At 43.3% G+C, this 16,185-nt stretch overlaps 1 protein-coding gene across 12 annotated transcripts in view; it reads right to left on the reverse strand.

The window, feature by feature from the left end:
• The window catches only part of MBNL2 (muscleblind like splicing regulator 2), a 149,602-nt gene that overhangs the window by 64,257 nt on the left and 69,160 nt on the right, over positions 1–16,185 (reverse strand). For all 12 annotated transcript variants that reach the window (XR_014469729.1, XM_083168781.1, XM_083168777.1 and 9 more), the window contains exon 2: positions 15,290–16,076. Coding sequence is in view for 11 of the 12 variants with exons in the window: in XM_083168781.1 (XP_083024907.1) it covers positions 15,290–15,463 (174 nt within the window). In the remaining variant the exon portion in view is untranslated. The remainder of the gene's footprint in view (positions 1–15,289; positions 16,077–16,185) is intronic.

The raw sequence follows: 16,185 nt of genomic DNA on the forward strand, positions 1-16,185 counted from the left end.
TAAAAAGCAGAGTGGCAAAGGAAAGGAGCGGCAAAAGATGAAGAAACAGAGCTCTGGAAAAAAGATGAACTGTTATGTCTACCCAGAGTACTATACTCAGCCATGTGCCAAGTCACTCATGGACAGACCCACCTTGGGAAAGATCAAATGACTGCCATTACTAAAGAGAGATGGATTGCTCCAGGATTCCAATCAGCAGCAACACTTCATACACAAGCATGCTGGATCTCTGGAACAAGCAATCCAGGGATAAGAGTAAAAACTCCACAAGGGGCAATACCAAAAGCAACAGCTCCTTTTTCAGAGACTGCAGATTGACGACATTCAGAGGCCTAAGTGTGGAGTGTATGAATATGCACTTGTAATAGTGGACATTCTATCAAAATGGGTGAAGGCTTTCGCTGAAGCAAAGGCCAAAGCAAGGAACACAGCTAAGAAAATCTTCTCAGAAATTGTCTGAAGATATGGTGTCCCAGATGTCATTGAGTCAGATGGGGGACACACTTTACAGAGTCTACAGCAGAAAACAATCCGCATCATCTCCAGCCAGGAGATTGGGTGTATCTTAAGAGACATGTTCGGAAATCGCTTGAGCCCAGATATGATGGTCCATTTCAGGTCTTACTGACTGCACCAACATCAGTGAAGCTACAGGGGAGGGACACATGGATTCATGCCTCCCATTATAAACGATTACAAAGTTAAGTTTGAAGATGCAGTTTGCTGAAATGTTATTGGGGCCCAAACTCGATAAAAGTCTATGGGGATGTATTATGTGTTTGGCAACCACAATAGTGGCAATAATATGGTTATGTACAATACTAGAGGCACCAGATTAAGTTAATAACAACAGTACAGTACAAGTTACCTCTATAGTCTATCCCAAACCACATTATGTGAAAAAAAAAGGGAAGTAATAAGCCCTAACCATGAATGTAGGAATTTACCACTCATCTCAAGGTGTATTTGTGAGTATTGTGGACAGCCACCTGAGGAAACATGCATAGAATGATGAAAGGCCCCTACTGGAGAAAACCAAAACATGTTGTTGCAATTGCATAATTTGGTAGGGAATGCCCTTAACACTACAAACTGTTGGATCTGCTCTCAAGGTCCTACCTCAGGAGGAGGAGAGTGGACATTCGTCCCCATCACATTTGATGAATGAGACAGGAAGCAATTCCAACGAGTTTGTAATTGATAGTCTAACGACAGAAAGAGGATTGGATAATTTAAGGAGAATGTGGGACAACATACCTCCAATTCTCCCAAAGAATCTATATTATTTATGTGGGAAATATGCCTACAAGTGGTTTGTTTATGGCGACTATGAGAATTTCACCCTAGGATGCATAGTACCTGCAGCACAAGTGATAAATCATGAAGATCTAAAAAATTATAGGATTATGCATACTTGCTTATATTGCTTTCAAGGTATTGATGTGTGTTTTCTCTATTTGTCTAAAACAGTGTCAGTCCGCAACAACTACAACCAAGTTTAAAAAACTCGTATCTGGAAGGACACAGAAAGCAGAGAATCAGTCTATTCCGATGGATGTGAGCGAACAGCCAATTGCTCTCTGACGACAGGGAGAAGCTACCTTGTTCTCAGGGCTATAACCCACTAGAACCATCTGATGTGACTAATACTTTGCATAGTTAGGCAGTTTGAATTGTAAGATGTCCGACCACTATGAGTTTTCTTATATTTATAATAATTTTTTGTATTTTTGACTTTGTTTACTACTGTATGTAAACAATGTAACCTCAATTGTAATGTTTAATTATTATAAAAAGGAGGGAGTAAATGATAGAGTATATCTTACTCAACATTATATCACTTATACCATAGCATAATTCTTGTCAGTACAAAGTATTATAAAGACCCATATGTACTAGCATTATATATACTTATCTTGTGTACAGGAAGCTGAATGGGTTAAGAGATATATTCCTTCTGAGTTTCAAGCTTCTGTAGATAACTCAAGGTTACCCATATGAGGAAATACACTCTTCCATGTCATCGGAGATGGCATAGTAAAGTTACTTCAAACCAGTTATAGACTTTGTAACACCACACTAGGGGAGTGTAGCATGTGAACATGTATGTATTTGGTAATATCCCCTTCTATAAGGGGGAGGAATCATTTGTGTTTCATGGTATAAGTATGACCAACGAGCTATGGAAGTTACGGTACGGTGAATAAACCTGTTTGAAAGAGACCGTCTGCAGTCATTTCTAAACCTCTGAGATATCTGCGTGCTCTAGAAAGGAAGGTCGCATTCCTAAAGCTTTCACTGGTATCACTATGATCTAAGGACAATATTTTCCAACATCCCTGATAATGAGCCTCTCAATTCCAATAGCAAAACTAACTGCAATTTTGTGTAAACAGAATAAACAAATTTACCTCACTAATGCCCCTTTCAGACAGCACTAAAAAAAACGGTATTTTGCAGATTTTGAGCCGTTAAAACGGTAATCTGTGCAGTCTGAAAGGTCCAGAGTGACTTAGTGACTTTACCGTCCCCCCCCCACCCAAAAAAAATGGTATTTGGAAAAGGTAAAAAAGCAGGGTCCTACCAGTTTCAGATTCGTTTTTTTTTCAGTCTGAAACGGTATTTAGGACCCAGCCAATAGTGATCCCGCTCTGTGTATATTAATGAGGGGGCAGTGAATATTTATTGAGCGGGTGGGGACCCGCTCAATAAATATGCAGTGCGGTCGTTAGATATGCACACTTCCAAACCTCCCCCCACCCCCTGGAGGCATCCCCCCCTCCAATGAGGCATCCTCCTCCCCCCACTACTTGGGCAGCGCAGGGAAGGGAATGGTCGCGCTGGCAGCATAGCATATGTGAGATCAGCAGCGGGGTCCCTGCAGCGGATGGGAACTAGTAGTAGACCCCCTCCCTGCCAGCGTGATCATTCTTTTCCCTCTGCTGCGATGCCCAGGTAGGAGGAAAGGGGGGGGGGGGGGGGCTTGCTGCTTTCACACAAGAAAACATGTTTAGACCCGGTTTAAGACCGGGTTTATATGCGGTCTGAAACGGGCATTAAGCCTGCTTTGACCGGTTTTAAGACCCATTTAAATACCGGGTCTAAACAGGTTTTGCGGTGTGAAAGCAGCATGATCGAACTCTCTGAAGGTAGCTTTTACCTTTAAGGATTAAAATACCATTCGGTTACTAACTCTACCCTATCGTATAGCCTGTTATGATTAAATTATTATTTGAAGAAGAGCTATTTTAATCTCCTGTAAGTATGTCATTGTACTAATTATTTTACTTTGCACCTAACAAGAACTTCATGCGCCTCCTTTTTTTTATCCATTTATTGCACATGATCTCAACATGATAATATGCTCCTTTCTACCTTTTCAGTAAAATGTAATATTTACAGGCATATATAGTCAGATTTTTTCAAATGATATAATGGAGAGCTACTATGCAGGCCGGTGTGTATCGTTTAAAAAAATGCTACTTGGCTTCCTTTTGATTTGTAAAATCATTAAAACACTAACAATATATATATTTTTTTTAAATGACCACATATGGTGTTGAGAAACACTTTTTGCAGAGCAGATGGCAGTTACAGAAATAAATGTTTTCAGGAGTATACAGTATAATAGCAATGTACATGAATGACAGGGGAAATGTACGGATACTAAATTAGGGTGACACCTTGCAGTGTAGCAACCTTAAGATTCAATCAAGGCATAATCATTATGTTTGTTTAAGCTGTAAAGTTTTCAAACACTCCGATTCCTTCTGCCTCAACCGGCGCGCACCTGCAGTAAACGGTCCCAGCTTTGCTTCAGTATACTGTATGTTGTCACAATGATCAGTGTTGGAGAAGCTAAAACATATAATTGGCCAGAGTACTCGCCTTCACAAAAAACGGCAATTAGACTGATTACTGCATTTATCACATCTATAAATCCAGAGACACACATTACAAGTATAGCACACATTGGCGTTATAAGTGTGTCTGCTCACAGAAGTGGGAGTGAATCAAAAATCTGTAAATAGCAATACCAGTTATCTAATATGAGTAGATATTTTTTTAATATCAGAAATATGCAGTGTACTAAGGACTTCCTGATCCTAGAAAAAAAATAATAATAAATGCTTCTGCCTCAGAAAACACATAAATCTGTAGCTCAATTATACTATAAGATGGACAAGAATGCGCAAGGTATTTAAAATGTATTGGCATCCCTGTAGTAAATCACAATCTTAATACTGTATATAAAAATAAATGTCATTACTCTCTGACTTATCAACGTCCAGTCCAAACCCATTTGGGGAGTATATTGCTTTCATAATGTAAGCACCCGCTAAACAGGGATTTTTCAAAATTCAACCCCAAAAGGAGTGAAAAGGGGAAATCATAATTTAACCAGGGCTAGAAAAAAAAATGTTTTTTTTTGGTTGAAACTATTTTTTTTTTGCATTAACGTTTTCATAAAAAAATATAATCCAGTTTGTTATAATAATACTGTGAAACATTGTAATGTATTAGAAACCTTGTTCTGCCATGTTTTAATGCTTTATAACCTTAAGGAGAAAATGTACTATTATAGATAGAAGTTCTATTGAAGATGGGATGTTGCCCAAAGCAACCAACCAATCAGTTTCTATCTATTATCTTCTGAATAAATTAGAGATGGAATCTGATTGGTTGCCCATCTGCAATAAAACTCTCATCTTAGTCAATTTACCCCTAACCATCCAAAGTTATTAGGCTTTGATATGATTTATTTGAAACCTATTAATAAAACCAATTTTAGACTAAACAATTAAAACATGCAAAATAAATATTCACCCGGTTAGGCAATGTATGCTGGGGAAGCTCCTTGGAAGGACACGGACATATGCTGCACCTGCACTCCATGGTAACAAGATAGACTCACTGAATAACAGGACAGCAGCGGAGCAGTCAAATAAGTCAGATGCTTAAGAGCAGTAATAGGAGAACAAAAGTACAAATCCACTAAAAGCTAGGCATAAGACAAGTGAAAGCAGATTGAAAACAAAATCAACATGTCCCTAGCTGATCATAAGGGCATCTATCCGGTGACCATGACTATTTACATGCACCAGCACTAGGGGGAGGAAAACCGGTACTAGTGTGTGTGTGTGTGTGTGTGTGTGTGTGGGGTAATTTATACGATACTTATATGCAGATATGTCTGTCTGAGTGGGAAGCAGTTTGCGGCCACAATCATTGCCACGCTGCAGGCCTCACATCAGTGTCTGATGCTCTATTGTTGCATGGGAGGTGGGACAGAGAGGCAGGCAGGCTCCCATACATACAGCAGAATAGGTGACCCCTGGGTTACATCCGCCTCATCAGAAGATTGCATATGGCCAAACAAAGCAGTATACTCATGCATGCCTTTAAGAAGAAAAAGATGGCTGGCTCCTTGAGTGTCTGTTTCAAGATTGCAACAGGATAAATACCCGGCTTATTATACACCAGCAGCTTATTTAAATATTGGCTACAGCTTTTATGACACAGAGGGGCAGATAAGCTTAATTGGATGTTTGAAAAATAACAGAAGATGATTGGTTGGCACTCTATCCATCTACACTACCTCTCTTTCCAATCTCCGATAAATCTTCCACTAAATTCTCTGCGTGTAATATTAACCTGATGAAAGAACGAACAACAATCCCGAAACACTGTGTTTCTTTCATCTCTGAACGGTAAATGGGTCTTTATCAACGAAATCATTTGAAGTGAAAAATTCTCTATTCAGCTGTCATGTTTAGTAATGTAATGCTAGAATGACATCCTTACCTAGCCCAGATGAATGGCACTGATGCCGAAATATATACATAAAGGTATGCAATGTGGTAAGGGCCCTTGTCATGTGGCCAGTAACTGTAAACTATGTTACTGTATTGAATATTTTATTTAAAAAAGAACAAACAGCAGTTACTGGCATACTGAATCTAAAGTTTACCTAAACTAAACATGTGTATGCTCACCTTTAGTCACAAATAATGTTATAATAAAAAAACTTTATATGAATCTGTATAAGTTATCCTTTATAATGCCCATTTAGACATAATGCCAGTTAGATTAGAAGCTACAAAGAATAGTGTGAATAATGTAATCTATGTACGTTACCTCTTCATAATAGCCATAAAGATCGTTACGTTATAGGCCCATACACACTAGACGACTTTCAGCTGAAAATCGCTCAAAACCGCTGTGTATGCCCCCCGACTGCTGATGATTTGTGCTCCCGCATCATCGCCAGCGAGGTGTGCAGTCTGCTGGTTTCACCAGCACGTCTAGCGATGATGGTTGGTTTTTAAGCCATTATTGCGAGGTGTGTACGCAGAGTGGGCTGAAAGATGATACACTTTCAGCCCGGCTGACCGCCTCTCTCCCTCCTCCCCACGCTCACTAGTACTACTCACCTGCCCCGCCGCTCGTCAGTGCCGCCCCCCTCCGTCAGGCTGGCTGGCTCTACATTCCACACGGAGGCTGCTCCCTCCTTCCGCCCGGCCACACAGTATATCCTCTGTGCAGCGCAGCACGCTGCTCGCAGCGCCCCCCGCCCTGCTTAGTACGCTGCTCGCCCCACCCTGCTCAGCATGGAGCCCTGGCCACCAATGTTATAAGACAGCAATAGGTACTTCTGTATTATCTGGACTCCCATGTTAAATGCACCCCATTTTTTCATACCCCTACTATCCAACTACGCATGGAGTTGATTTTATATAGTGTGGCGAGCACAGCGAGCCACCATGCCCGAAGCGTGGTGAGCGCAGCGAGCCCCGCGAGGGGACGCGGTCTCATAAGAAAAACGGGAGTCCAGATATTACATAAGTACCATATATACATTGCTGGCACAAGCCAGCAATGTATATACTTCTAGCACCACTGGGCACCAATGATGATTTGCAGTATTAGCCAGTAATACTGTATATACATTGCTGGCACAGACCAGCAATGTATATAGTACTGGCACAACTGGGCACCAATGAGGGTTTATTACCCAGTAATATATACATTGCTGGCACAGGCCAGCGATATATATTATTTATTTATTAACAGTTTCTTATATAGCGCAGCATATTCCGTTGCGCTTTACAAAGGGGACAGTGATACAACAAAACAGGGTATTTACAGACAGTCAAAATGTAGGAGGGCCCTGCTCGCAAGCTTACAATCTATAGGGAAATAGGCATTGTATTCTTTATTGCATCGATTCCACCAGAATGCAAGGTTCTATGACTGGTTCTGGAATTTGATAAGCTTGCCTGAAGAGATGAGTTTTAGGGAACGCTTATAGGTTTGGAGACTGGAGGTGAGTCTTATTGTGCTTGGGAGGGCATTCTACAGAGTGGGTGCAGCCCATTACTGGCACCAGTGGACACCAATGAGGGTTTACTACACAGCGGTGGGAAATCCAGCTGTCTCATAGCAGGTCCATCTGTCTGCGCCGACTTCCAACTCACGAGCAAATAGGAGCTCGTGGCCGGGCAGCCAATCAGGAGCCACCACTGCCTGATTCACTGCCGAGCTCTGACTGGCTGGCGAGCTGGCACTTCATTTGAACTAGCCAGGCCGCGGACGGATAGACTTGCTCTGAGACAGCCGGGTTTTCCACCGCTCTGCCCGGCTGTCTCCTTTACCGCACAGTGCAGTTCACACATTAACTTTCCCCTGGCACTTTGCATGTAACCCCTGGCACCGAGTATGTAACCCCTGGCATCGAGCAAGAAAACCCTAATATTACCATGTGTGGCATTGTGTAATGGGAATTACAGTGTGTGGCATAATGTGTAATGGGCATTATTGTGTGCCTAATCCCCTGTCCCACAAAGCCATGCCCTAAACGGTTCCATTTTTATTATGTGTTGGGTTGTTTTGCACTGTGGGGCATAATTTGAATTAGGGGTGGTATTATGTGGCCCAAATTATTCTTTTCATGAGTATGTGGGATAGGCCATTAATTTAAAGCTTGGAGGGGGGTGCCGAACACCCTAGCACCCATACGTATGGGGGGAAAGAGGTGGTGGAAGTGAGTTTCACCACCTCACCAGGACCACTTTAAGCACTGCTACCCACCAATGTATATTAATAATAGGCATTGACGTAAACATTGCTGGTGCAGGCCAGCAATGTATACGTTACCGCCACCACTACCCCCATTGTATATTTTGTTATGGCTGTAATGTATACATTGCTGGCGCAGGTGAACAGATTTCTACCTATGTGCACGGCTGCAAATAAAATCATAGCTGTGCACATGGGCAGGATTTTGTTCCGTCAGGGTGGCATGAGGCGGCATTTACTTGATCGCTGGGCTCCGAATATATGCAGCCCAGCAATCCGTTCTGAATCAGGCACCAAGAACAGGAATGCACTGAAAACAACGGCCCCTGCTCCCACCCTTGGAATTCAAACCCAGACCATTATGTCAATAGCCTTATAATGAAAGAATTTCAGCAAATTCTTTTGCCTCCTGAAAATCTCTCACTCTTTGGGGAAAATAGCTCAGTGTGTACGCACTACTTTGGTGACAGATACGTATATCTATCTAAAGCTAGTCTATATATGTCTGTTATTACCCAGTTTGTTTTATCACTGTTGCTTTCGATTGAAGAGCGCAACGGAACCTGCTGCGCTATATAAGAAAATGTAAATAAATACAGTAGAGTCATGTTATTTTGTTGCTCATGCTGTAAATTGATTTATTAAAGTGTCTTATAATGGCATGCATGTGGTTTAGCAATGAACCTACCCAACAGACATCATTCAAACAATGTAAGTTCTTCACACTTCTCTGGATGGAAAGGGAAATTCCCATAGGTCCTACTTGATGCGCTGCCAACGCCAAAGTAGCAAACTGACTCCTTTTATTGAGTAAAAAAGCCTACAGTTGTGCCTCATTCACTGACATAGATCACAACATTTAATTATACATGGCCATAATCATGTATACATGATCACACATACTTAAGTTACCGGTAATTAGTACAGCTCCTTACTTTCCCTACCAGCTGCTCCGCTTTTTCACGGAAGACATACGATGATGGAATGTGACCATCAGGAAGTGTTCTCCGTACCTCTAACAATATAAACCTTTTACAGCATCTATTACTTACAGCAAGCTAGAGTAGTGAAATGAAAGAAATCCTTCCATATGAATCTTCATTATTTTATGGACAGATGGATATGTGTTGTTCAATATTAGAATGCAGGAATTCAAATGTATAACATAGTTTTCAATGAATATCTTTACAGATCAGCATAAGGGCCTTATTCTAGTTCCCTCTTTCTGACAAATTCCTTCTTAGATGGATAAAACCATGTGCACTGCAGGTGGGGCAGATGTAACATGTGCAGAGAGAATTAGATTTGGGTGGGGTTTTACTTTAAAGTGAGATCTATATGGCAGTGTAAAAATAAAGCAGCCAGTATTTACTCTGCACAGAAACAAAATAACTCACCCAAATCTAATTCTCTCTGCACATTTTACATCTGCCCCCCCCCCCCCCCCTGCAGTGCACATGGTTTTGTCCAGCTAAGAAGGATTAGGTCAGAAAGAGTGAACCAGAATAAGGGCCTAACTCTCCATAAATGCTCATGATTTCTCTTCAGGATTTTAGGCATGTCTCCTATGTTAAATTAATATTATTATGTGAAAAAAAACCTGGTGTAGAAAGGACTTGGCTGGCCATGCTCTCTGAACTCCAACCTAGCATGAAGACATCTGCAAGGCTAGAACTTTCAGCTGATTACTGACTGAGAGAGCACAAGGGTCCTGAAGAGCAATTTATCATGTCCAGTAATATATATGATGTTCTGGCAATCAGATAGAACATTATGGAGGCAGGCCAAAAGAGGTAGATTTTAAGTATGGGATTTTGCAGATCTAAGTTGATTCTGACAGAAGGAGGAGGATTTGTAAGAGTTACTGAAGGCAAAAGCAAAAACAAAATATAATTTTTAAGTGGTCATGTAATATTAGCTGGTATAGTGATTTATATACAGCCATCATGCAGGGCATTTTGATGGCATCGCGTCGGTCGCATCGGTCGCGTGCATTAACATGGCCCCCGACGCGATGCCCGCGATTTTGCCATAGGCTTCAATGTTAAAAGATTTTTAACATTGAAATCGGGAGCATCGCGTCGGTCTTGTGCCATTATAATGGCACAAGATGAGATGGACTTGATTAAGTCCATCTCACATAGGAAACAATGTGAAATGGGCCAATATGACCCATTTCACATTGTATATGGCCCCGTCATGGGTTGCGCAACCCCATTGTGAGTGTCACCCCACGATTGACACCAACCCGAAGCGTGGAGAGCGCAGCGAGCCCGCGGTGCGCGTCCTCCGACCTTTTCATACCCCTACCATCCACGTCGGCGAGGAGTTGAGAATATAAAGTGTGGCGAGCGCAGCGAGCCACTGAGCCCGAAGCGTGGCGAGCCCCGCGAGGGGACGCGTATACCTGTAAAGTTATACGCGGCCCCTCACGGGGCTCGCTGCGCTCGCCATGCTTCGGGCTCGGTGTCTCGCTGCGCTCGCCACACTTTATATTTTCGACTCCACGCCGACGTGGATAGTAGGGGTATAAAAAGGTCAGAGGACGCGCACCGCCGCCCCTCGCGTGCTCACTGCGCTCGCCACCATTCGGGTTGGGGTCAATCGTGGGGTGGCGTTAAAGGCCAAAAATTGGGGGTCTGGGGAATACTTTACATTGAATCCAATGTAAAATAGGGTCCCAGGAACCCTATTCACATTTGATTCAATGTAAAAATCGGGTCAATCGCGTCGGTCGCATCGCATGTGATTTGGTTGCATGCGATGCGACCGACGCGATTTTTCCGACACGATCACCCCGATGCAAATCGGTGTGGCCGTGCTAGGAAACAAGTACCTAAGTCATTGTTTTGCTGATGGAGCTTTGTTTATGTAGTCTGTAATTGGTCACTGCGGATTCCTGGTGGCGCCAAAGGATACCAATAATAATAATATAGGGCCCCATTTACCAAAGGATCTTATAACAAGCTTCTTAATTTTGTTTAGTAACACCGTAATACTATCAAATATGCCAACGGTATTCACCTCATCGATGAGGTCCAGAGACGTTTCCCTCTTAGGCAGCATCATCTGTTCTCATGCAGTAGCCTATTGCTGCCAGCATCAGATTTTTATGTCATGCGCCAGCTCGCAGCGAGGTATCTGGGCGCTGAGATGTTTCCTCCTCGGCGTCTCTGCACAGAATGATTTCTTGGCCAATCAGGAGCCGAGAAAGTCGGCTCCTGATTGGCCAGAAATCATTCTGAATACAGACGCCGAGGAAGTAACATCTCAGCGCATCTAGAGCAGAGATGTTTCCTCCTCGGCGTCTCTAGTTAGAATGATTTCTGGCCAATCAGGAGCCGACTTTCTCGGCTCCTGATTGGCCAAGAAATCATTCTGTGCAGAGACGCCGAGGAAGAAACATCTCAGCGCCGGTCAAAGTCCTGCGAGCCGGGTACAAGATGGGAGCAGCGCTGTCACCGGAGAGGAGTCCGAGGTCGCCGCCGGGGACCAGGTGAGTTGGATTTGCTTCCTTAGGTACCCCTGGGGACTACCTCGGATCCCGGACCCCGGATTCTGCAGCCCAGGAGCCCCGGAACCCCAGGACCAGCCCCGGAACCAGGACCAAGGCCCCGGAACCGGACTCTTCTGCCCTGGAGCCCCGAAGGACGGACCCAGGATCCAGGGACCGACCTACGGGCTCAAGGTAGGTAAGTATCAGTGTGTGTGTGTTTTGTGTGTATTAAAGTTTTATTTTACAGTGTGTCAGTGTGATTTTGTTAACTATTTTTTGCACTGCAGAACTACAAGTGCCAGCGGGCCCTTTAATGCCCCGCATGCTGGGACTTGTGGTTCCCCAAGTCCCAGCATGCAGGGTAGGCTTGCTGGGACTGATAGTTCGCCAGTATAAAACAATAGTTTTAATTCTTTTTTTTACACAAGTCATCAGCCCGATGCCCACCGGCCAGGGGCATCGGGGACAGCCCCGGACTATCAGCATGGGCTGGTAAGTCCTGGAGGGGGGGGACCCCTTCATTGGGGGGGTCCCCACTTCCCCAGGACCCCTGCCCATGCTGACCAGCCAGGGGGTTAATGCTTTGGCCGCGGGAGCTTATATAATAAGTTTCCCCCGGCTGTGGCATTACCCTGCTGGCTGGTTGTGTCCGGTGCTGGTTCTTAAAATACGGGGGACCCCTAGTCACTTTGTCCCCCGTATTTTGGGAACCAGCGCCGGACCTTGAGCCTGGTGCTGGTTTCATAAAATCAAGGGGACCCCTATTTGTCGGGGACCCTGATTTTATGTCACCAGCACCGGCTCAATGAGCCCGGGGCTGGTTATACTCGGGCGGGGGACCCCGCGCTCGTTCTTTTTTTTTTACACTTTGCGCTGTCCTGCAAATGTGCGATTTTCAGACATGAAAATCGCACATTTTCAGGACTAAATACAGCGCACCACTTCGCTGCAAATCGCCCCTCTTCGCACTTTTCAGCCTCCAATGCGCATCACATTAAATAATCGAATTTTGGCTGAAAAGTGCGATTTTGAAAAAGGCGATTTGCGGCGATGTGGTGCGCGATTAAAACATGCGCTTTTAGCGCAAAGCATAGAATGTCACCCCTAGTGTCTAATATTCAATATTTAGACAAATGTAAAACCCAGGTAGGCAATATTACTAAGGCAATATTACTAAAATATTAGCAATAATGCCTACCAGGAGTCATTGGCCCTTATTCTGATCGGTGCGGATATTCCCGCATTCTTACGGTGCGGTCCGCACGCCACGGTGTTTTGCCGCGTGCGGCCATCGTCCGTAGAAACGCCCACGTGTCCTCCGCATTCGGACGGACTCACTCTTTAAGAACAGGGCGTGTTTACGGACGACATACAAAGCATGCGTGTGCGGGAGAAACACTCCGATTCGGCACGGTATTACAGAGTATTACAGAGTATGCTCGGGAATACCGCATCCGAACGGGAGCCAAGCGGTGCTACCGCACGTAAGCGGAGTATTTACGCCAAACAACCCACTATGAAGTATCTTCTGCTATACATCACATGACCCACTTATTCAATTACCTATCCTCATAAAAAACTTCTTATTTTGAATTGGAATCAATTAGATGCCAATATATCCTTACAATCATGCCTAACACATGCATTGCACACATTAACCCTTACAGCAATTGAAGTGCAATGGTTTCAATTAAAGCACTGACAAGCGTCCTATTAGTGAGTAATGAGTAAAGGAGTAGATTCTATTGGGTTCAGGTGTTAATGGTTGTAGTCATTAGGCGTACGTTCGCCTAGCGCATGAACGAGTGGTGTCCGCAAAGCAATAGTACACTTGTGGACACCGCACATTTCTGCCCTTTTTGATCGCGTGCATTCGGAGTGGTTTCCGAATGTACGCCCCCCAACATAAGTGTACTCCCCCGTGTCCGCCCATGTTTCCGCCCCGTTTTGCCCACTTTGAAACTACGCCCATGTGTCATTCCGCATGACGCCCATAATACGCCCCTATTTCCCGAATGATAGCGGTGAACAGTTCTGGACGGGATCTGGCCGAACTGGTACCGAGTCAAGGCGTGGCACATGCGCGTTGCGTTCTCCACGCATGCGCAGACGCCGTAAACACGCGATCCGAAAGTATGCGGTAAAGTCCGCGTCAATCAGAATAAGGGCCATTATGAGGTGGAGTCACATATTGCTGGCTCTCCCAAAGATCCTGCTAGCTCCTAGATTTGACTGACTGTCACTTCAAGTCTAAATGATTTTATCCACCCCTAAATAACATGGACATCTGGAAAAAGTACTGCTTCAAATTATATAGTTTACATATAATATATAACATTTATTAGATATATGTGTACTGTGCAAAACTTCAAAATACAGTAACAAGTTAGATGTTCGTGGGCTCTTCGACTGATCAGATAGCCATAAAACATAAAGTGAAGCAAATGTTTCTTTGCACGCATCTACAGAAAATCTGTGTATGATTTAATAATGTTTGTATATATATATATATATATATATATATATATATATATATATATATATAGAGAGAGTAATAGAACAAACAGCGGCACTCGCAGGGAACTTTTCAAAATGTGTATTAGAACATGAAAACCATTCCAACGTTTCGGGGCGTGCGTGGCCCCTTTGTCAAGGTGTGGGTAACAGTTGTTACCCACACCTTGACAAAGGGGCCACGCACGCCCCGAAACGTTGGAATGGTTTTCATGTTCTAATACACATTTTGAAAAGTTCCCTGCGAGTGCCGCTGTTTGTTCTATTACTCTCTATATCTTGCCTCCAGAAGGCACCGGGGCAGTTGAGAAGGTAGGAGAGTGCCGGGCCGCCACAAGAAGTATATATATATATATATATATAAACTTGTTTGGCGGCCTGGCACTCACCCAACGGGGTACAGCTGCCTGGGTGCCTTCCGGATACAGTGAATAGCAGAAAGAACTCACAACAGCGGCACTCAACAGGAACTTTTCAGCGTGTATTTTCAAAAAACAAAAACTAACGTTTCGGGGCCCGTGGTGCCCCTTTGTTACCCACACCTTGACAAAGGGGCACCACGGGCCCCCGAAACGTTGGTTTTTGGTAATACACGCTGAAAAGTTCCTGTTGAGTGCCGCTGTTGTGAGTTCTTTCTGCTATATATATATATATGTTTGTATATATATATATATATATATATTTATATATATATATATATTGTATGATTTTACAAAAAAAATAATATATATATGAATGAAAGGATGAAGGATGCTGGTGGCACTCACAGACAGGGATGCAATAATCCCAAACAGGCAGGCTGTGTTCAACGTTTCGATTTATTATTGTCTTCAGGAACCATAACAAATCGAAACGCTGAACACACCCTGCCTGTTTGGGATTATTGCATCCCTGATTTGAAAAGTCTGTGAGTGCCACCAGCATCCTTTCCTGTACAAATTTCTTTATTGTGAGGGCACCGGGCACATTGCAACGATTGAATTGGAGTGCCGGGCAAAACAACCCAATATATTTAGCCAACCCAAATAGCCAACCTAAATAGTCACAATTAATAAAATAAAATTTCTTTAGGTAAATAATCATATACATATACAGTTTATGGTGTTCACTGAGGACGGCTGGTTGATGAGCACCCACACTCTTCATTAAATACATGCACAAATTTGGAAACATACAGTATGTAAATAGAAACACTCTTACCTTCAGGGAATCAAAGCAAGCAATAACACGTCCATTTTCAACCTGACAGCTTTTGGGTGGATGTGCAAATTTGCATTCCTCATCGGATCTTGAACAAGTCCCCCTCTGGAACTGTCGGCACACTTCTAGCGTCAGCCATTTTGTATCTCTTACCGGAGCTACATTCAAAGCCATGCTGGAGAAAGCACTAGGGATCTGATGCCTGGCTAACAACTGTCACGTTGAAATTCAGGTAGAGCTTGGAACGTTCCTCACCAAGTTTTAGTAAAATAAAAGTATGTCTTCAGATGGAATAAACGGCTAAAGGAAGTCCAAGATATGCAAAGCAGCATGAGAACAGCCAATTAGCCAGCGCAGATTCAGTCAATAATCAAGAAGCCTGGGTTAAACAAATGTGTATGTCGGGGTGGGATAACCACTTTGCCGATAGCTGATTTCCATAAAGTAACTCTTGTTCAAAGAGGTTGTCTTCAATGGAAGATATTAGTTCTTGCTTGGCCACAATTTGATATTGATTTAACAATGATAAAACACAATAACAGGCTCTTTGAAAAATCAACAGGCGTTACTGGACAAAGCAAATGTCCCTTTGATTTTGCAGATACTCCGTTATTTCTCGATGAGTCATTGGCAACGATACAGTGGACATAGAAGGTAACTCAGTTGAATTTCCCAACAGACTTCTGGGTGTTTGCTCTTTACAATGTGTTTAAATCCAGAATATCCACTGTAGTACTTACTGGCAGAAGTGACTATCCAAAAGGCACTTTCCAAAGAAGCAGCAAACCTAAAAGACACAGATTAACATAGAGGTTAATATACATATATTTTTTAAAAGGCGGGTTAAAAAGAAACTGAGCTAAAAGACGACCCCACCCTTCCTATGAGGAAGTGTC

This window comes from Crinia signifera, chromosome 2 (genome assembly GCF_055691185.1).
Source record: "Crinia signifera chromosome 2, ASM5569118v1, whole genome shotgun sequence".
In the NCBI taxonomy this organism is placed as follows: Eukaryota; Metazoa; Chordata; class Amphibia; order Anura; family Myobatrachidae; genus Crinia; species Crinia signifera.